The sequence below is a fragment of the Dendrobates tinctorius genome, unplaced genomic scaffold (genome assembly GCF_039654945.1).
Source record: "Dendrobates tinctorius isolate UK_male_01 unplaced genomic scaffold, ASM3965494v1 ptg000028l, whole genome shotgun sequence".
NCBI lineage: Eukaryota > Metazoa > Chordata > Amphibia > Anura > Dendrobatidae > Dendrobates > Dendrobates tinctorius.
Window position 1 is genome coordinate 11,019,014 of NW_027361696.1, and position 23,520 is coordinate 11,042,533.

At 47.1% G+C, this 23,520-nt stretch overlaps 1 protein-coding gene across 2 annotated transcripts in view; it reads right to left on the bottom strand.

The window, feature by feature from the left end:
- The window catches only part of SLC2A1 (solute carrier family 2 member 1), a 223,210-nt gene that overhangs the window by 22,055 nt on the left and 177,635 nt on the right, over positions 1 to 23,520 (bottom strand). For both annotated transcript variants that reach the window (XM_073570110.1, XM_073570109.1), the window contains exon 2: positions 8,469 to 8,561. In XM_073570110.1, coding sequence (XP_073426211.1) covers positions 8,469 to 8,561 — 93 coding nt within the window. The remainder of the gene's footprint in view (positions 1 to 8,468; positions 8,562 to 23,520) is intronic.

Below are 23,520 nucleotides of genomic sequence, written 5' to 3' on the forward strand. Positions count from 1 at the left end.
TGATGCGGTTCGGGCTGGGGATGTGGCAGGGGCCAGCGATGCGGCTCAGGCTGGGGATGCTGCAGGGGTCAGTGATGTGGCTCAGGCTGGGGATGCGGCAGGGGTCAGTGATGTGGCTCAGGCTGGGGATGCGGCAGGGGTCGGTGATGCGGTTCGGGCTGGGGATGTGGCAGGGGCCAGCGATGCGGCTCAGGCTGGGGATGCTGCAGGGGTCAGTGATGTGGCTCAGGCTGGGGATGCGGCAGGGGTCAGTGATGTGGCTCAGGCTGGGGATGCGGCAGGGGTCGGTGATGCGGTTCGGGCTGGGGATGTGGCAGGGGCCAGCGATGCAGCTTGAGCTGGGGATGCTGCAGGGGTCAGTGATGCGGCTCAGGCTGGGGATGCGGCAGAGGTCGGGGATGCGGCTCGGGCTGGGGATGCTGCAGGGGTCGGGGATGGAGCTCGGGATGGTGATGTGGCAGGGGCCGGTGATGCAGCACGGGCTGGGGATGCTGCATGGGCCGGTGATGCCCTCTTATGTTCCAGTCTCCTAACTCTGCATTCTGATTTTTAGGTGTACAGGAGTATTGAGTCTGAATGGTAAATTGCTCGATGTAACGAATGTCCATCGTGTCCAAAAATTCCTGGCCTGCCGACATCTTCCAGCAGAATCTTGATGAGACATCTGCAGGAAGGAGGTTAATCGTCCTAATGAGATGAACTATCTTAGGCTCCTCTTGTCCGTATGTCTCCGAGTCCTTGCTTGTTTCACTCCCCTCTCATGAAATGATTGACATAGAAGCCCGTCCCCTCGAGTAACCTCCATGTCCTGCGTGCAGATCTCACAGACGGGGACAAACACATATTCAGTCCTGCACCATAGACTTACAGTGTATAAATCATGTGAGGGATACAGTGAATTTCTAAGGCTGGCTTCACATTTGCGTTCAGGAGGGCTGAGGATGGCTGCTTACTTCCTGCCTTCTTCCTCCCTGAAGCTCCGCCTACTTCTGTATGCGTCCTGCGTTTCCCTGTGTACCTATCTTTAACACTGGATACGCAGGGACATGCGTTGTATGCGGATGCGTCCACATGTGGCGATTTGACGTGTGATGCGACCGCACGGAAACGCAAAATTTTACGTTTTCGTGCGGTTGTCGCACGGTCAAATCGCCACATGTGGACGCATCCGCATACAACGCATGTCCCTGCGTATCCAGTGTTAAAGATAGGTACACAGGGAAACGCAGGACGCATACAGAAGTAGGCGGAGCTTCAGGGAGGAAGAAGGCAGGAAGTAAGCAGCCATCCTCAGCCCTCCTGAACGCAAATGTGAAGCCAGCCTAACAAGGCGAGTAAATCCTTATTATTAAAGATTAGACTTTTATTAATACTATTAAAAGAAAAAATAAACCTGGTCATTCCTATCCAGCTAATATTTATACATATATCTCTGTGGTGACCAAATGATGTCCAATAATAGTCACATAGAAAACAGAAAAAACTTACTACTGTACACATAGTCTATAATTACTATGTGGCTAGTGACTGCTGTACACGTGGTATATAGTGACTATATGGCTAGCTGCTGCTATACATGTGGTATAAGGACTATGTGGCTAGCTGCTGCTATACATGTGGTATATAGTGACTATGTGGCTAGCTGCTGCTATACATGTGGTATAAGGACTATGTGGCTAGCTGCTGCTATACATGTGATATATAGTGACTATGTGGCTAGTTACTGCTGTACATGTGATATATAGTGACTATGTGGCTAGCTGCTGCTGTACACGTGGTATATAGTGACTATGTGGCTAGTTACTGCTGTACATGTGATATATAGTGACTATGTGGCTAGCTGCTGCTGTACACGTGGTATATAGTGACTATGTAGCTAGCTGCTGCTGTACACGTGGTATATAGTGACTATATGGCTAGCTGCTGCTATACATGTGGTATAAGGACTATGTGGCTAGCTGCTGCTATACATGTGGTATATAGTGACTATGTAGCTAGCTGCTGCTGTACACGTGGTATATAGTGACTATGTAGCTAGCTGCTGCTATACATGTGGTATATAGTGACTATGTGGCTAGCTGCTGCTGTACACGTGGTATATAGTGACTATGTGGCTAGCTGCAGCTGTACATGTGGTATATAGTGACTATGTGGCTAGCTGCTGCTATACATGTGGTATATAGTGACTATGTGGCTAGTTGCTGCTGTACACGTGGTATATAGTGACTATGTGGCTAGTGACTGCTGTACAAGTGGTATATAGTGACTATGTGGCTAGTGACTGCTATACATGTGGTATATAGTGACTATGTGGCTAGTTACTGCTGTATGCGTGGTATATAGTGACTATGTGGCTAGTGACTGCTGTACATGTGGTATATAGTGACTATGTAGCTAGCTGCTGCTGTACATGTGGTATATAGTGACTATGTGGCTAGTGACTGCTATACATGTGGTATATAGTGACTATTTGGCTAGCTGCTGCTGTACATGTGGTATATAGTGACTATGTGGCTAGCTGCTGTACACGTGGTATATAGTGACTATGTGGCTAGTGACTGCTATACATGTGGAATATAGTGACTATTTGGCTAGCTGCTGCTGTACACGTGGTATAAAGTGGCTAGTGACTGCTGTACATGTGGTATATAGTGACTATGTGGCTAGTGACTGCTATACATGTGGTATATAGTGACTATTTGGCTAGCTGCTGCTGTACATGTGGTATATAGTGACTATGTGGCTAGCTGCTGCTGTACATGTGGTATATAGTGACTATGTGGCTAGTGACTGCTATACATGTGGTATATAGTGACTATGTGGCTAGTGTCTGCTGTACACATGGTATATAGTGACTATGTGGCTAGCTGCTGCTGTATACATGGTATATAGTGACTATGTGGCTAGTGACTGCTATACATGTGGTATATAGTGACTATGTGGCTAGTTACTGCTGTACATGTGATATATAGTGACTATGTGGCTAGTTACTGCTGTACACGTGGTATATAGTTACTATGTGGCTAGTGACTGCTATACATGTGGTATATAGTGACTTATGTGGCTAGTTACTGCTGTACATGTGATATATAGTGACTATGTGGCTAGTTACTGCTGTACACGTGGTATATAGTGACTATGTGGCTAGTGACTGCTATACATGTGGTATATAGTGACTATGTGGCTAGTTACTGCTGTACATGTGATATATAGTGACTATGTGGCTAGTTACTGCTTTACACGTGGTATATAGTGACTATGTGGCTAGTTACTGCTGTACATGTGATATATAGTGACTATGTGGCTAGTTACTGCTGTACACGTGATATATAGTGACTATGTGGCTAGTTACTGCTGTACATGTGATATATAGTGACTATGTGGCTAGTGACTGCTATACATGTGGTATATAGTGACTATGTGGCTAGTTACTGCTGTACACGTGGTATATAGTGACTATGTGGCTAGTGACTGCTGTACATGTCGTACATAGTGACTATGTGGCTAGTTACTGCTGTACATGTGATATATAGTGACTATGTGGCTAGTTACTGCTGTACATGTGGTATATAGTGGCTATGTGGCTAGCTGCTGCTGTACACGTGGTATAAGGACTATGTGGCTAGCTCCTGCTGTATACATGGTATATAGTGACTATGTGGCTAGCTGCTGCTGGACATGTGGTATATAGTGACTATGTGGCTAGCTGCTGCTGTACACGTGGTATAAGGACTATGTGGCTAGCTCCTGCTGTATACATGGTATATAGTGACTATGTGGCTAGCTGCTGCTGGACATGTGGTATATAGTGACTATGTGGCTAGCTCCTGCTGTATACATGGTATATAGTGACTATGTGGCTAGCTGCTGCTGTACATGTGGTATATAGTGACTATGTGGCTAGCTGCTGCTGTACACGTGGTATAAGGACTATGTGGCTAGCTCCTGCTGTATACATGGTATATAGTGACTATGTGGCTAGCTGCTGCTGGACATGTGGTATATAGTGACTATGTGGCTAGTGACTGCTGTACATATGGTATAAGGACTGTGTGGTTTGTTACTGCTGTACACATGGTATATAGTGACTATGTGGCTAGTGACTGCTGTACATGTGGTATATAGTGACTATGTGGCTAGTGACTGCTGTACATGTGGTATAAGGACTGTGTGGTTTGTTACTGCTGTACACATGGTATATAGTGACTATGTGGCTAGTTGGTGTGGTGCAGCAGTGATGTTATAGCCCTCCACAGGCAGGGCTGAAGTCCCAGGGCAGAGTAGGTGAAGTGACACTTAGATGGTGTAGTGTTGGGCGCAGGGGGATGTAGCAGTGCCAGGCAGGTTGACGCAGGAATAAGTGGAGGACACCAGGGCATGTCGTTCCAAAGCTTTACTCACAGTCTGTTGTACAAACAGGTGTCTGCCTCCGTGCCGTGTCCTCCGGGTCAGGAACTCGGTCAACCTCCAGGCAAGATGAAGTACTCCTTTCCAACACTCCGCCAACATATGTGCCTTTTCTGAACGTCTCCCTCTTAGCGCCTTTAGTGAAGTACTCCTAGTACTAAGTTACACTGGAGTTCCTCCTGTCAGATGTTCCTATGAACTCTACTTGTACGGCAGACAGCTGTAGCCTGCTTCGGGGACTCCTTACTACCTAGTCCCGGCTCACTATAGATGCTGTTGTGCCCCCAAGTCTGGTGTGGGAATAAAGTGGTGACAACTTCTATTCCTCCGGTGTCTGTCGCAGGACTGTTAATATCCATACAACCTCGGGGACCGGACCCCAGCCTTGCGCTTAGAACTTGGGAAGGGTTCTCCTCTAACCCTAATCCTTAGTTCTCTTCTTCTTCTTACGTTCCGTACTAATCCTTTCCTTCTTATGGAGAGTCAGGCTTTCTATCAATGTTCCTTTCCTGTGCCAGCGGACCCAGATCACTGAGGTCGGCTGCAGCACTCCCTTCATCCATCCCACTCCAGGGATCTCCTCTCACAGACTGACCTCGTCAGACTCCTGTGACAAACTGACTGAATCCTAAACTCTTCCTGCTCTTTTGATGCAAAACTAAACTCCACCCGCCTCCCAGCACGTTTCGTGTTCCAAGCAGGGAGCCACCAAAGGGTGCTTTGCTACACTACTATGTTGTGTGGGATGCAGGTGTTGGAGCGTGGTCAGGTGTCTCCACCTTACCTGGATGGTGGGGCACCACACCTCAGGAGGAGGTGCAGTACCTCTGTGGCGACTGAACCCTCAGGGGCGCCACATTAACATCATGACTTCAGGTATACCTTTTTCCCTTTTCTAAAGGGTTTTTTTGCATTATAGCATAGGTTACCACTTATTAAATGAGAATAGGCTAATTGCTTCACATAAATTTTTTGTGGTAACCACATTACCATTTAACCTGACTATCTATCCGATATGCTGTATTTTTCTGGCATTATAAAATCCTTTTAATAGCATTGGTGTCTGTGGGGGGTTTTATTCATTGATCTGGTTGTTTTATTATATGGAATTGTGTATTAGCAAACCAGTCATATTGCACTGTCTTTCTATTGAACCCCAGTAGGTTTATGCTCCTATTTTGTAGTCCCAGTCGTTCCTGTTATGTTGTCTCATATTATGTATCAGCCCTCACAATTATTGTAATGATCTATTATTAAATACATTGTAAGTATTTTTCTAATAAATTTTGTACTATTGATTAAACACCCTTTTATGGTGACCTTATTTCTATGTAGTTAATTTACTCTTTAGATTAAGTGGTCACATCTTGGTTGCATGGTATATGGTGACTATGTGGCTAGCTGCTGCTGTAAACGTGGTATATAGTGACTATGTAGCTAGCTGCTGCTGTACATGTGGTATATAGTGACTATGTGGCTAGTGACTGCTGTACATGTGGTATATAGTGACTATGTGGCTAGTGACTGCTGTACATGTGGTATATAGAGACTATGTAGCTAGCTGCTGCTGTACATGTGGTATATAGTGACTATGTAGCTAGCTGCTGCTGTAAACGTGGTATATAGTGACTATGTGGCTAGTGACTGCTGTACATGTGGTATATAGTGACTATGTGGCTAGTGACTGCTGTACATGTGGTATATAGAGACTATGTAGCTAGCTGCTGCTGTACATGTGGTATATAGAGACTATGTAGCTAGCTGCTGCTGTAAACGTGGTATATAGTGACTATGTAGCTAGCTGCTGCTGTACATGTGGTATATAGTGACTATGTAGCTAGCTGCTGCTGTACATGTGGTATACAGTGACTATGTGGCTAGTGACTGCTGTACATGTGGTATATAGTGACTATGTGGCTAGTGACTGCTGTACATGTGGTATATAGAGACTATGTAGCTAGCTGCTGCTGTACATGTGGTATATAGTGACTATGTAGCTAGCTACTGCTGTACATGTGGTATATAGTGACTATGTAGCTAGCTGCTGCTGTACATGTGGTATATAGTGACTATGTGGCTAGTTACTGCTGTACATGTGGTATATAGTGACTATGTGGCTAGTGACTGCTGTACACGTGGTATATAGTGACTATGTGGCTAGTGACTGCTGTACACGTGGTATATAGTGACTATGTGGCTAGTGACTGCTGTACACGTGGTATATAGTGACTATGTGGCTAGCTGCTGCTGTACACGTGGTATATAGTGACTATGTAGCTAGCTGCTGCTGTACATGTGGTATATAGTGACTATGTAGCTAGTGACTGCTGTACATGTGGTATATAGTGACTATGTGGCTAGTGACTGCTGTACATGTGGTATATAGTGACTATGTGGCTAGTGACTGCTGTACATGTGGTATATAGTGACTATGTAGCTAGCTGCTGCTGTACATGTGGTATATAGTGACTATGTAGCTAGCTGCTGCTGTACATGTGGTATATAGTGACTATGTGGCTAGTGACTGCTGTACACGTGGTATATAGTGACTATGTGGCTAGTGACTGCTGTACACGTGGTATATAGTGACTATGTGGCTAGTGACTGCTGTACACGTGGTATATAGTGACTATGTGGCTAGCTGCTGCTGTACACGTGGTATATAGTGACTATGTAGCTAGCTGCTGCTGTACATGTGGTATATAGTGACTATGTAGCTAGCTGCTGCTGTACATGTGGTATATAGTGACTATGTAGCTAGCTGCTGCTGTACATGTGGTATATAGTGACTATGTAGCTAGCTGCTGCTGTACATGTGGTATATAGTGACTATGTGGCTAGCTGCTGCTGTACACGTGGTATATAGTGACTATGTGGCTAGTGACTGCTGTACACGTGGTATATAGTGACTATGTAGCTAGTGACTGCTGTACACGTGGTATATAGTGACTATGTGGCTAGCTGCTGCTGTACATGTGGTATATAGTGACTATATGGCTAGCTGCTGCTGTACATGTGGTATATAGTGACTATGTGGCTAGCTGCAGCTGTACATGTGGTATATAGTGACTATGTGGCTAGTGACTGCTGTACACGTGGTATATAGTGACTATGTAGCTAGTGACTGCTGTACACGTGGTATATAGTGACTATGTGGCTAGCTGCTGCTGTACACGTGGTATATAGTGACTATATGGCTAGCTGCTGCTGTACATGTGGTATATAGTGACTATATGGCTAGCTGCTGCTGTACATGTGGTATATAGTGACTATGTGGCTAGCTGCAGCTGTACATGTGGTATATAGAGACTATATGGCTAGCTGCTGCTGTACATGTGGTATATAGTGACTATGTAGCTAGCTGCTGCTGTACATGTGGTATAAGGACTATGTGGCTAGCTGCTGCTGTACATGTGGTATAAGGACTATGTGGTTTGTTTCTGCTGTACATGTGGTATATAGTGACTATGTGGCTAGTGACTGCTGTACATGTGGTGTATAGTGACTATGTGGCTAGTGACTGCTGTACACGTGGTATATAGTGACTATGTGGCTAGCTGCTGCTGTACACGTGGTATATAGTGACTATGTGGCTAGCAGCTGCTGTACATGTGGTATATAGAGACTATGTGGCTAGCCTAGCTGCTGCTGTACACGTGGTATATAGTGACTATGTGGCTAGCTGCTGCTGTACATGTGGTATATAGAGACTATGTGGCTAGCTGCTGCTGTACATGTGGTATATAGTGACTATGTGGCTAGCTGCAGCTGTACATGTGGTATATAGTGACTATGTGGCTAGCTGCTGCTGTACATGTGATGTGGTATATAGTGACTATGTGGCTAGTGACTGCTGTACATGTGGTATATAGCGACTATGTGGCTAGTGACTGCTGTACACGTGGTATAAGGACTATGTGGCTAGCTGCTGCTGTACACGTGGTATATTGAGGCTATGTGGCTAGCTGCTGCTATACAAGTCGTATATATTTATAAATCTATAATACTGTCTGGTGTGGTGCAGAGATTCTCCTCGTGGCTGTGGATGCAGCGTTTCTTACCTTCTGTGGTGCATTAATGACTCCAGTGTTGTAGCCAAACTGTAAGGATCCTAGAACCGCGATGCTCACCGCCACCATCAACCGCAGCGTCATCTGCAATAAAGGCAAAGAGAAGAGAACGGTGACAACTGTGAGACCAAAGTGACCGGAACCGTCCCCATCTCTGAGCCCCAAAAATGGCCCCCCAACATCTCGATAGCAGCATCACTGTATGATACACGGGCACGGCTGTAGGCTAAACGGCATTGTTACCTCTGTACACTACATTGGGGGCTGCAGTGTTACCTCTGTACACTACATAGGGTGCTGCAGTGTCACCTCTGTACACTACATTGGGGGCTGCAATGTTACCTCTGTATACTGCATAGGGGGCTGCAGTGTTACCTCTGTACACTACATAGGGGGCTGCAATGGTACCTCTGTACACTACATAGGGGATTGCAGTGTTACCTCTGTACAGTACAGTGGGTACGGAAAGTATTCACACCCCTTTACATTTTTCACTCTTTGCTTCATTGCAGCCATTTGGTAAATTCAAAAAAGTTCATTTTTTTTCTCATTAATGTACACTCTGCACCCCATCTTGACTGATAAAAAACAGAAATGTAGAAATTTTTGCAAATGTATTAAAAAAGAAAATCTGAACTATCACATGGTCATAAGTATTCAGACCCTTTGCCCAGTATTGAGTAGAAGCACCCTTTTGAGCTAGTACAGTCATCAGTCTTCTTGGGAGTGATGCAACAAGTTTTTCACACCTGGATTTGGGGATCCTCTGCCATTCTTCCTTGCAGATCCTCTCCAGTGCCGTCAGGTTGGATGGTGAACGTTGGTGGACAGCCATTTTCAGGTCTCTCCAGAGATGCTCAATTGGGTTTAGGTCAGGGCTCTGGCTGGGCCAGTCAAGAATGGTCACAGAGTTGTTCTGAAGCCACTCCTTTGTTATTTTAGCTGTGCGCTTAGGGTCATTGTCTTGTTGGAAGGTGAACCTTCGGCCAAGTCTGAGGTCCAGAGCACTCTGGAAGAGTTTTTCATCTAGGATATCTCTGTAGTTGGCCGCATTCCTGTTTCCTTCAATGGCAACTAGTTGTCCTGTTCCTGCAGTTGAAAAACACCCCCATAGCATGATGCTGCCATCTCGATGTCTCACTATTGGGATTGTATTGGGCAGGTGATGAGCAGTGCCTGGTTTTCTCCACACATACCGCTTAGAATTATCACCAAAAAGGTCTATCTTCATCTCATCAGACCAAAGAATCTTATTTTTCATAGTCTGGGAGCCGTCCATGTGTTTTTTAGCAAACTCAGTGATCTTGGGGTTCTTCTTTACCTCTCTCACTAAGGCTCTTCTCCCACGATGGCTTAGTTTGGCTGAACGACCAGGTCTAGGAAGACCTCTGGTGGTCCCAAACTTCTTTCATTCAAGGATTATGGAGGCCACTGTGCTTTTAGGAACCTTGAGTACTGCAGAAATTCTATTGTAACCTTGGCCAGATCTGTGCCATGACACTGTGGCGCCCCTGAGGGTTCAGTCGCCACAGAGGTACTGCACCTCCTCCTGAGGTGTGGTGCCCCACCATCCAGGTAAGGTGGAGACACCTGACCACGCTCCAACACCTGCATCCCACACAACATAGTAGTGTAGCAAAGCACCCTTTGGTGGCTCCCTGCTTGGAACACGAAACGTGCTGGGAGGCGGGTGAAGTTTAGTTTTGCATCAAAAGAGCAGGAAGAGTTTAGGATTCAGTCAGTTTGTCACAGGAGTCTGACAGAGTCAGAGGAGGAGAGAAGATCCCCTGAGTGGGATGGATGAAGGAAGTGCTGCAGCCGACCTCAGTGACCTGGGTCTGCTGGCACTGGAAAGGAACTTTGATAGAAAGCCTGACTCTCCATAAGAAGGAAAGGATTAGTACGGAACGTGAGGAGAAGAAGAGAACTAAGGATTAGGGTTAGAGGAGAACCCTTCCCAAGTTCTAAGCTCAAGGCCGGGGTCCGGTCCCGGGGTTGTATGGATACTAATGGTCCTGCAGCAGACACCGGAGGAATAGAAGTTGTCACCACTTTATTCCCACACCAGACTTGGGGGCACAACAGCATCTATAGTGAGCCGGGACTAGGTAGTAAGGAGTCCCCGAAGCAGGCTACAGCTGTCTGCCATACAAGTAGAGTTCATAGGAACATCTGACAGGAGGAACTCCAGTGTAACTCAGTACTGTGAGTACTTCGCTAAAGGCGCTAAGAGGGAGACGTTCAGAAAAGGCACATAAGTTGGCGGAGTGTTGGAAAGGAGTACTTCATCTTGCCTGGAAGTTGGCAGAGCTCCTGACCCGGAGGACACGGCACGGATGCGGGCTCTTGTGCCACAGCAGACTGTGAGTAAAGCTTTGGAACTACATGCCCAGGTGTCCTCCACTTATTCCTCTGCGTCAACCTGCTTGGCACTGCTACATCCCCTGCGCCCGACACTACACCATCTAAGTGTCACTTCACCTACTCTGCCCTGGGACTTCAGCCCTGCCTGTGGAGGGCTATAACATCATTGCTGCACCACACCATCTGTCCCAGAGGATCTGTCTGCAGCGTCGGCTTAACACCTTCATTGCCGAACACCACAGGTGGCGTCACGACTCATTCATTCTAATCATCATAAGCACACTGAACATTCCCCCTTTTACAATGGGCGCCCAGGGCCACGGGCCGGGTCCCAGCTGCCGTGACATCTCCCATTGAAGCTCATCGGGCCCGGTACCGAGTACACCACGGCCCTGGGAGGGTGACCCACCACTATTCTGTCTCTGAGCTCCTTGGCCAGTTCCTTTGACCTCATGATTCTCATTTGGTCTGACATGCACTGTGAGCTGTGAAGTCTTATATAGACAGGTGTGTGCCTTTCCAAATCAAGTCCTATCAGTTTAATTAAACACAGCTGGACTCTAATGAAGGAGTAGAATCATCTCATGGAGGATCACAAGGAAATGAACAGCATGTGACTTAAATATGAGTATCTGAGCAAAGGGTCTCAATACTTATAACCATGTGATATTTCGATTTTTATTTTTTAATGAATTGGCAAAAATTTCTACTTTTCTGTTTTTTTTCCGTCAAGATGGGGTGCAGAGAGTACAATAATGAGAAAAAAATGAATTTTTTTGAATTTACCAAATGGCTGCAATGAAACAAAGCATGAAAAATTTAAAGGGGTCTGAATACTTTCCGCATCCACTGTATATAGGGGCGCTTTAGTGTTACCTCTGTACACTACATAGGAGGCTATAGTGTTAACTCTCTACACTACATAGGGGATTGCTCCAGTTTTTCAATGTCTTTTTTACAATGTGGTGCCCAGAAATGGACCCAGTATTCCAGATGAGGAGTAGAAGAGGATAATTACTTCACTTGATCTAGACTCTATGCTTCTATTAATACATCCTGGAACTGTGTTTGCCTTTTTTTGCTGCTGCATCACACTGATGACTCATATGCAGCCTGTGATCTATTAGTATACCCAAGTCTTTTTCACACGTGCTGTTACTTAGATCTATTCCTCCCTTTCTGTAGATGTAATTTTTGTTTTTGTTGCCCAGATGTAGAATCTTGCATTTATCCCTGTTAATTAGCATTCTATTAGTCACTGCCCATTGTTCAAGCTTATCTAAATCCTTCTGAATCCTTTCTCTGTCTTCTCTAGTGTTAGCTATCCCTCCTATTTTATTATCTGCAAATCTGATTAGTTTACCTTCAGTTTCCTTATTTATATCATTTATAAAAATTGTTGAACAACACTGGGGCCAGGAAAGAGCCTTGTTGTGGTACCCTATTTGTAACACTGGGGCCAGGACATAGCCTGGTGACACCCCAATTGTAACACTTGATCCAGGACAGAGCTTTGTTGTCCTCATTTGAAACACTGGGGCCAGGACAGAGCCTTGTAATACCCCACTTGAAACTCTTTTCCAATTGGATGTGCTACCATTTATCACGACTCTTTGAGTACAATCACTGAGCCAGTTAAGAATCCACCTAGTCAATCTCATACTTGATCATTTTTTCAATATGGATAGTATGAGATACTTTATCAAATGCTTTGCTTAAGTCGACATATACTATATCTACCGCATTTCCCTGATGCACCCAGTCAGTGATTCCATCATAGAAGGAAATTAGTCAGACATGACTTGTTTGCTACAAACCCATGCTGGCTCTGGTTAACCACTGTATTCTTATCCAAGTACTTACATACATGCTGTTTAATAATTTGATCACAGATCTTTCCTGGTGTAGAAGTAAGGCTCACTGGCCTGTAATTTCCTGTCTCTGTCTTCTTTCCTTTTTTGAAGATAGGGACAACATTTGCCCTTCTCCAATCTTCTGAGACTTCTCCTGTTCTCCACGATTTTTCATAGATGCTGGCTAGTGGTTCTGCAATTTCCTCTGTTCAGTACATGGGGGCTGTAGTATTACCTCTGTATAGTACACAGGGGTGTCGTAGTGTTACTTCTGTACAGTACATGGGGGGGCACTGTGGTGTTACCTCTGTACAGTACATAGGGTGGCTGTACTTTTACCTTTGTATAGAACATAGTGGGCTGTAGTATTACCTCTGTACAGTACATGGGGGGGAACTGTGGTATTACCTCTGTACAGTACATGGGGGGGCACTGTGCTGCTACTTCTGTACAGTTCATGGGGGGACACTGTGGTGTTACCTTTGTACAGTACATGGGGGCGCGCTGTGGTTTTACCTCTGTACAGTACATGGGGGGGCACTATGGTGTTATCTCTGTACAGTACATGGGGGGGCACTGTGGTACCTCGGTACAGTACATAGGGGGGAACTGTGGTGTTACCTCTGTACAGTACATGAGGAGGCACTGTGGTGTTACCTCAGTACAGTACATATGGGGGGACTGTGGTGTTACCTTGGTACAGTATGTGGGGGGGCACTGTGGAATTACCTCGGTACATTACATAGGGGGGCATTGTGGTGTTACCTTGGCACAGTACATGGGGGGGCACTGTGGTGTTACCTCGGTACAGTACATAGGGGGGACTATGGTGTTACCTTGGAACAGTACGTGAGGGGGCACTGTGGTGTTACCTCGGCACATTACATAGGGGGGCACTGTGTTGCTACCTTGGTACAGTACATATAGGGGACTGTGGTGTTACCTTGGTACAGTACATGGGGGGGCACTGTGGTGTTACCTCGGTACAGTACATGGGGGGGGCATTGTGGTGTTACCTTGGTACAGTATATAGGGGGAACTGTGGTGTTACCTTGGTACAGTCCGTGGGGGGGCACTGTGGTGTTACCTCGGTACAGTACATAGGGGGGGACTGTGGTGTTACCTTGGTACAGTACATGGGGGGGCACTGTGGTGTTACGTTTGTACAGTACATGGGGGCGCGCTGTGGTTTTACCTCTGTACAGTACATGGGGGGGCACTATGGTGTTATCTCTGTACAGTACATGGGGGGGCACTGTGGTACCTCGGTACAGTACATAGGGGGGAACTGTGGTGTTACCTCTGTACAGTACATGAGGAGGCACTGTGGTGTTACCTCAGTACAGTACATATGGGGGGACTGTGGTGTTACCTTGGTACAGTACGTGGGGGGGCACTGTGGCATTACCTCGGTACATTACATAGGGGGGCATTGTGGTGTTACCTTGGCACAGTACATGGGGGGCACTGTGGTGTTACCTCGGTACAGTACATAGGGGGGACTATGGTGTTACCTTGGAACAGTACGTGAGGGGGCACTGTGGTGTTACCTCGGCACATTACATAAGGGGGCACTGTGTTGCTACCTTGGTACAGTACATATAGGGGACTGTGGTGTTACCTTGGTACAGTACATGGGGGGTCACTGTGGTGTTACCTCGGTACAGTACATGGGGGGGGCATTGTGGTGTTACCTCGGTACAGTATATAGGGGGAACTGTGGTGTTACCTTGGTACAGTCCGTGGGGGGGCACTGTGGTGTTACCTCGGTACAGTACATAGGGGGGGACTGTGGTGTTACCTTGATACAGTACATGGGGGGGCACTGTGGTGTTACGTTTGTACAGTACATGAGGCAGCACTGTGGTGTTACCTTGGTACAGTACATAGGGGGGGCACTGTGGTGTTACCTCGGTACAGTACATGGGGGGGCACTATGGTGTTACCTTGGTACAGTACATAGGGGGGGCACTGTGGTATTACCTCGGCACATTACATAGGGGGGCACTGTGTTATTACCTTGGTACAGTACATGGGGGCACTGTGGTGTTACTTCGGTATAGTACATAGGGGGGGCACTGTGGTGTGTTACTTCTGTACAGTACATGGGGGGGCACTGTAGTGTTACCTCTACACAGTACATGGGGGCGGTTGTGGTGTTACCATAGTTCCTCAGATATTTAGTAAATGTATAACCATATTCAGGTATACTTATGACGCTCCCTATAGAATGAAGCAGGAAATATTCCCTACAAAAGCTTTTGCTCTCCTCTTTGTTTTTATTTATTTTACTCATTTATAAAGCGCCATTAATTCCACAGCGCTTTACAGACATTATTATTATTGCATCCTCTTTCCTTCAGAAAGCTAATTTTCCTATAAAAAGTAACTTCTGATAAGACGTTTCCCAGATTAGACAGACGGGACCAGGAGAGGAACGTCAGACACCTGTGGGCTGGAGCATCTTGAGGTCTCATGAGTCCCACACAATGGCAGCTGTGATTACTGTAATGATCAGCGCCGGGAGTACCTGCATCTGTCACTGCACCAGAAAGCTGCTTGTCCAGATCTGCACTTTTCAGCTCATATTCACACAATTGGCAGCTTGTTCAGCTTCTGATGGGCATGGGAGGTGAAGCCTGTTTACTAAATTACTCAATGAATTGATTCACCTCAGCTGAGAAAGAGCCCAGTGTTTCCTAAGCGGCTTTACGACCTTCCTGGGGTACCAAGGGCAAAGACACAATATAGGAGGGAGGAGGTGGACCTGCATGGAGATGAGGTGAGCTGCTCCAGGCCTTTAGATCTGAGTGTTGTAGTTACATTCCTATATGATGTATATAGAGAGTGCCTCTCTGGGCGGTGAATGGTTAACATTCCTATGTCCTGATCCTGGAAAGGACATGACAAGGAGCACTGAAGAATGAAGATGGCTGATCCTGAAGAGGACATCACAAGGAGCACAGAAAAATGAATATTGTCAATTCTGGAGAAGACATAACAAGTAGCAGAAAATAATGACAATTGCTGATCCTGGAGAGTACATCCCAAGGAGCACAGAAGATTGACAATGGCTGATCCTGGTGAGAACTCAAGGAGCACATAAGGTCCTGATACTGGAGAGGACATGACAAGAAGCACAGAAGAATGACGATGGGTGTTCCTGAAGAGGACATTATAAGGAGCATAGAATAATGACGATTGCTGATCCTGAAGAAGACATCAGAAGGAGCACAAAAGAATGACGATGGCTGATCCTGGAGATGATATCCCAGAGAGCACAGAAAAATGACCATGGCTGATCCTGGAATGGAAATCACAAGGAGCAGTGGCGTAACTTGAAACTCATGGGCCCTGATGCGAAAACTCCAACGGGGCCCCCAAATATTTTAAATCTTTAATAGCAATCGTCTTTTTCTATAGGCCAAAGGGACTTTTAGGGCCCCCTAGGCTCCAGGGCCCGGGTGCGATTGCAACCCCTGCACCTGTTGTAATTACATCCCTGACAAGGAGCATAGAAAAATGACCAAGGCTGATCCTGGAAAGGAAATCACAAGGAACATAGAAGAATAGCGATTGCTGATCCTGAAAAGAATATCACAAGGAGCATAGAAGAATTATAGTGGCTGATGCTGTAGAGGACTCAATGTGTACAGAAGAATGATGATGGCGCATCCTGGAGAGGGTATCACAAGGAGCACAGAAGAATGACGTTGACTGATGCTGGACAGAATATAACAAAGTGCACAGATGAATTACGATGGCTGATCCTGGAGAGGACATCACAAGGAGCACAGAAGAATGACGATGGCTGATCCCAGAGAGGACATCACAAGGAACACAGAAGAATGACCATGGCTGATCCTGGAGAGGATATCACAAGGAGCACAGAAAAATCATGATGGTAGCACATCCATCAAATATACTTACAGGTAGGAGGACAATGCTTCCAGAAAATTCCCAACTACTATGATACCCTACACCATGGGTCCTCAAACTACGGCCCGCGGGCCACATGCGGCCTGCGAAGGACTTTTATCCAGCTCCTGGCCAGGCCGACATTAAACTGCACTGATTACAGGGCCAATAATAGTCTAATTCACAACACACTCAGAGGGATTTATGCAAACAAGTGCTCATTTTATTATATACAAAACATGTGGGAGCCAAATAAGAATATATAGCACGAAGTAGAAGCGATATAATTGACGTCATTGCAGCTAGGCGTGGGAGCGCCGCTGTATAGCACCCTATCTACAGCCATCTTTCTTGGGCTATTCTTTTGGGAGTTCTATTCCTCTTTATTCAAAGATCCGAATTTCAATTCAGCGATAAAAGTGATAAAGGCTCGGACTGAGCCGAAACGTCGTGTTAATTATATCGCTTCTACTTCGTGCTATATATTCTTGTTTGGCTCCCACATGTTTTGTATATAATAAAATGAGCACTTGTTTGCATAAATCCCTCTGAGTGTGCGGTGAATTAGACTATTATTGGTAATAGGACCTACTGGTCCGTTACACCTGCACCTCGCCATTGGACTTGAGTGCACGCTAACCTCCTGGTTCTGATTACAGGGCCGACGGGCCCTGTAAGCGCGGGCGGGACGAGGCGCCGAGGAAAGGCGTTGCGCAGCCCTCAGTATGCAGCAGAGACCACACAGGCGACGTGATTATCATCACACCGCCTGCGCGGCCTGATGACGTCACGCCGCCTGTGCCTGTGCTGGAAGAAGACGGAGATGAGCGGGCGCCTCTTCAGAGCAGCAGGGGACATAGGTGAGTACTGTTTTTTTTTTTTCTTTTTAACTCCGGGTCCTATTGGGGACCTGTGCTGCATAATGGGACCTGTGCTGCCTTTTGGGGACCTGTGCTACGTATTGGGGACATGTTCCTGCCTATTTGGGACCTGTGCTACCTACTGGGGACTTGTGCTACCTTTTGGGGACCTGTTACAGTACGTATTGGGGACATGTTCCTGCCTATTTGGGACCTGTGCTGCCTACTGGGGACCTGTGCTACCTTTTGGGGACCTGTGCTATGTATTGGGGACATGTTCCTGCCTATTTGGGACCTGTGCTACCTACTGGGGACATTTACCTGCCTATTGGGGACCTGTGCTATCTTTTGGGGACCTGTGCTACCTGTTGGGGACATTTACCTGCCTATTAGGGACCTGTGCTACCTATTGGGGACCTGTGCTGCCTATTGGGGACCTGTACCTGCCTTTTGGGGACCTGTGCTACATATTGAGCACATTTTCCTGCCTATTGGGGACCTGTGCTGCCTATTGGGAACCTGTGCTGCCTATTGGGGACCTGTGCTACCTATTGGGGACATTTACCTGCCTATTAGGGACCTGTGCTTCCTATTGGGGACCTGTACCTGCCTATTGGGGACTGAGATGCCTATTGGGGACTGTGATGCCTTTTGGGGAACTGTGCTGCCTATTGGGGAACTGTGCTACATATTTAGCACATTTTCCTGCCTATTGGGGACCTGTGCTGCCTATTGGGGACATTTACCTGCCTGTTGGGGACCTGTGCTACCTATTGGGGACATTTACCTGCCTTTTAGGGACCAATGCTGCTATTGGGGATTCTTTCACCACACTAGTCTGAGCCTGTGGTAAAAGTGGAGTTCCACCAATATGGGCACTGGTGAGGCTGCATCGATGGGCACTGATCAGGCCGCATCGATGGGCACTGATCAGGCCGCATCGATGGGCACTGATCAGGCCGCATCGATGGGCACTGATCAGGCCGCATCGATGGGCACTGATCAGGCCGCATCGATGGGCACTGATCAGGCCGCATCGATGGGCACTGATCAGGCCGCATCGATGGGCACTGATCAGGCCGCATCGATGGGCTCTGATCAGGCCGCATCGCTGGGCGCTGATCAGGCCGCATTGCTGGGCGTTGATCAGGCCGCATTGCTGGGCGTTGATCAGGCCGCATTGCTGGGCGCTGATCAGGCCGCATTGATGGGCGCTGATCAGGCCGCATTGATGGGCACTGATTAGGCTGCATTGATGGGCACTGATCAGGCCGCATTGATGGGCACTGATCAGGCCGCATTGATGGGCACTGATCAGGCCGCATTGATGGGCACTGATCAGGCCGCATTGATGGGCGCTGATCAGACCGCATTGATGGGCGCTGCTCAGGCTGCATTGATGGGCGCTGATCAGGCCGCATTGATGGGCGCTGATCAGGCCGCATTGATGGGCACTGATCAGGCTGCATTGATGGGCGCTGATCAGGCCGCATTGATGGGCAGTGCAGTCTGTATGTCTCTGTGTGGGAAATTTTATTGCTGGTATATTGTTTTTGTAGCGCTGTATATATGTTGGTATTTTACTAATAGCAATTTTGAATCCCTAGGAAACAATGATATCAAGAAAGAGAAAAAATTGACTTGAAGTGTAGGATATTCGAAGAACCCCAAAAAATCGGTAAGTTTGATGATTTAACTACTTCTTCATTTTTAATATTGTAGTTGTTCCTATTTTGTTTTATTATTTCTAAATAAGATATGTGCAGTGTGCATATGAATTTTGTCCTAATTTTTTTTAAACTATATTCCGGCCCTCCAGTGGTCCGAGGGACCGTGATCTGGCCCCCTGTTTAAAAAGTTTGAGGACCCCTGCCCTACACCATAGGTCACTCCGCACAGCAGCACACAGCCCAACCTCTGCTCCCTTCACACGCTTCTGTTCTGCCATTTTCTTCAGGATGGGAGATTAGACTGAAGAAGCATCAAAGTTTGATGCTCTGAGTTAACCATCTTTCAGATAGAAACAGATCTATAGAATGAGCAATACTGTACAGATACAAAATTACCCAACTGGAAAGGCTACAGCCTTGCTGTGCTCCTCTGTGCTGTTGTATTACTGACTGCATCTACAGAATCAGGCTTGATCTGTGACAAACGCCTCCTGGTGATTATCAATGGGGCTGCTTCTGTGTGTTCTATTCAGGTTTCCTCCTTGTCACAATCTCAGAAAATACCTAAGCAGTGCCACAAGTCACCCAGACAAGAAATGGGACAAGCCACCAGAAAGGGACTGCATGCACACAAGGGGGTGGAATTTAAAGGATGATGATCAGTTTCCAGCTGAAGAAATCTGAAGCTGTGATGTTTAAATGGGTACACTTGATGTTCACTTTATTCTTGGACACTGCTTAGTTGTACATTAGGTCACGGCTACAGTTACTTGACTTCAACCCAACAGAAAACCTCTGGTGGGTTGTCAAGAAGGCTGTTGTAAAACAGGAATATTCTGTTATTTGGAGACCACTGCCCACTAGGATTGGGGTAAGATTCCTCAGGAACGCTGTAAGAAGCTGATGTCATCCAGAGGGAGCTCTACAAGGTTCTAAAGATGCCCAACATGAAGGGGGAACAGTCCTGAGACTGCCGCAGTCAGTAAAAGTGTCATTTTGTGTTGAATTTTGGAGAACACACTTGTTATGTTCTGATATCTTGTTGTATCGCAAACAACAGACAATGTTAATAATGAACTGAATTAACAATTGACGGGGGATAGAATTGGTTGTAACTGTAGAATTACTCCATTTTCATTGCAATGTCTATTGGCATTTGATGTAGTCTGAAATTACAAGGAGACTGCTATACATGACCTAACCAAGAGGTATCAACTCATATCCCATAACTGAGAGACCAGTAAATTTGTCCCTGCTCCCCAATTTGCTGCTCAAGAAAGAAGAAAGTAGGAGATGGTCCCGAGATAAGGAAGCTTTGTGGTGGACTGAGATATCACACACTGTGGACCTCTATAAAATGTCTCCAAATACAGATAATAAAGTGCTATACCACAGACATCACAGGAGACCACAGGGTTATGAGACTGCAATGTAGAGCAAACTCTGACCATCAGGATGGCAAATGGGACAATGGCACCTTGTGATCTGGGTGCGGTCCAACCTGTCCAGGAAGTGATCACCGCAGTCACTGCTCTTCAATCTCACAAGCTGGAAATTCAAGTTGTGTCTTGTGACCTCACAATCATCTGACAGCGACTGCAAGATTGTGTCACACATGGTAATATTAGTATAGACAAGGCATATTGTCATATCACATTGTCTCGTACTGTGATATGTGTCATATGTATATATAATAAAAACTTCCTTCTCACCCCCAATGGGAGTGGTCTTTTTTTGTCCTTCCTCATTCTCGGGTCCTCTACCAGAGGCCTGGGAGTTTGAGGGTTCTGCGCAAGATCTTAGTTGTTCCCAGCATTGTGCTTTTCTGGACAGAGAGCTCAGATGTTGCTCCTGGGATCTGTTGTAGCCATTTTCCCAACTTAGGGGTCACTGTTGCCTTAACCTTCCACATCCTCTCCAGTTCTCCTTTGAGGCCCTGGTATTTCTCCAGCTTATCATATTCCTTCTTTCTGATGTTGCTGTCACTTGGCACTGCCACATCTATTATCATTGCTGTCTTCTGATCCTTGTCTACTATCACATGACGTTGGTATTGTCAAGTATTTACCTCGTACAGGGATATCAAGTATCTTGATTTACCCCCAAAACCCCACCGTGACCATAAAATGACCACCCCCACCTCGGCGCCAACTAATACACGGACACCGATATTTCTTTTTGGAATTTTATGGCCACAGCAGCCTTTTATTATAACAATACACAACAATAAACATTGTATCATAACCAACATGAGTACAATGAAATTAACCCCTGGAAGGAGAAGTCCTTGAAGCCACAAGATCGTGGTGAAATAACCAGATATCGTGGACAACCCCCGACCATTTACTCCCAGCCGTTACCCCACAGGCTCGGGAGCACCAGCACACCAGTAGATGTTGTCCACAAACTCCTTGGGGATCCGCCCTCTTCCGACGGAAAACTCCCCATCCACCTTTCACCAGATCACGACCAGCATACCTTTAAATGAAGGAGACCCTACCCAGAGAGTCTCCCAAACCAATTTCCACCGACTTCAAGGACTCCCCCTCCCCCAAAAACCGCCACAACGAGGGGCCTTTGAACACCTCAATGACCCGAGACCCCCACAACCCGCCAAGCGACAGCCTTCTCAATACCCTCCTGAAGGGCAAGGGCCCAAATATCGGAACCCACTGCATTCAAGTGAATACCGTCCGCTAACCAGTAATCACCCTCACCCTTCTCCAAGTCAAAATGTCGCACGGCAACTCCCCCGTTTTTAACTATAAAAGCGGACACCGCTCTATTAACCTTGATCCTGGCCCGGTTGACCTTCTCCAACGATCTCATGGACCGCCAACGCCTGCGTGGCACGATCTCAGACCACACAATCGTGACTTCCCGATAAGTCACCCACAACCGCAAGCAATCTTGCTTAATGTCCTTGATCAATTCCCGGAAGGGACGGACAGCCAGATCATTACCCCCAGCATGGATAACAAGAACATCCGGTGCCCGGTCCAAACGAACACACTCTTGAATTTCCGGCAACACCCGACGCCACGCCAGGCCCCGAAAACCGATCCACCGCACCACCGCCGCCGATCTGGAAATTACCAGCTGTCTGCCGTCAGTCCTGACATCGGATCTCACAGCTCCCCAGTAAACAAAGGAGTGACCAAATATCCAGACCAGCAGAGGTCCCAAACCTGAAACACAAAACGACACTTACAGAACATATCGCAAAGAAAACGCTCCAACACTTGCAACATCAAGACAACCCCATGGACCACACCAACCGGACGCGCCTTCCGCACGCCCTAAGGCCGAACATAACTGCGATAACGATTAGACCTCCAACCTCCGATACGCTGAATGAAAGAGGGACCCAAACCACGCCCAGCTGCCTCAGTCGCCGCACCAATCCGAAAAGAATGCGAAGCAAACCTAGAATCATCCAATCCCAAACGCCGAATTGACTTCTTAAACACCGCACCAAACTGATACCGAGACATACTCCCACCGTCCGCGTGACACAACAAAGATCCACCCAGACTAGGACGAAGGTCCCAAAATCCCCGTAAACACTGAACCGGGCACATACCGGAACCAGAGACAACCCCCAACACGACTCGACGGCCATTCCCAGACTGGTCCGTTTTTGACCTACGCAGCCAAAATTCGACGCCCTGAGCGGTCAAAATCACATCCCTGGCTAACAACCCGCCTACCGACTCTTTATTGTGAGACACGAGTTCCCCAATCCGCAGCGCCCCAAAAAATGCAAAGGAAAAAGCCAGACGAAACAACGCAACCTCATAACCATCCGCGCATACCGATTCCAAAACCAGACCCAATTGCTCAAGCATATTAAATGACACGGGCCGCCTTAAATCACCCCCCCCCCCCCCGAAAGCGGTGAAAACCTTTCACCGCCTGTCTTACCAAAAACGTTTTCGTCAAATCCCTGCATCCGCGCAATCGAAAACCGAAAGACAATCCAGCCAACAAACGTGTCACCTTTGCCCGAGACCAACCTTCGTTTGCGCCCTGCCCCAACCATGACAGCAACAAACCCTCCTGCTCAAGCCTGACCCCACTGGTGGAGCCAGCCGTAAGGACCTCTTCCCACGCACACCACACATTCCGGTAGGCCTCCCAGGTTTTTGGTGCCAAAGACGATACGATCAGTGACTCTGCGGCTCGAAAGTCACCCTCCACAATTCCTCCGGACAAATCAGACCCTCGAACTCTGCCTCCGGGGCCAAGGAACGAAAACGATCCCACTGTAAGCGAGAGAGAGAGTCAGCTATCTCGTTTTTCACCCCGGGCACATGTGTCGCCTTCACATGCGCATTCAAAGATAAACATACCAGCACCAACTTCTGCAAAACTCTGA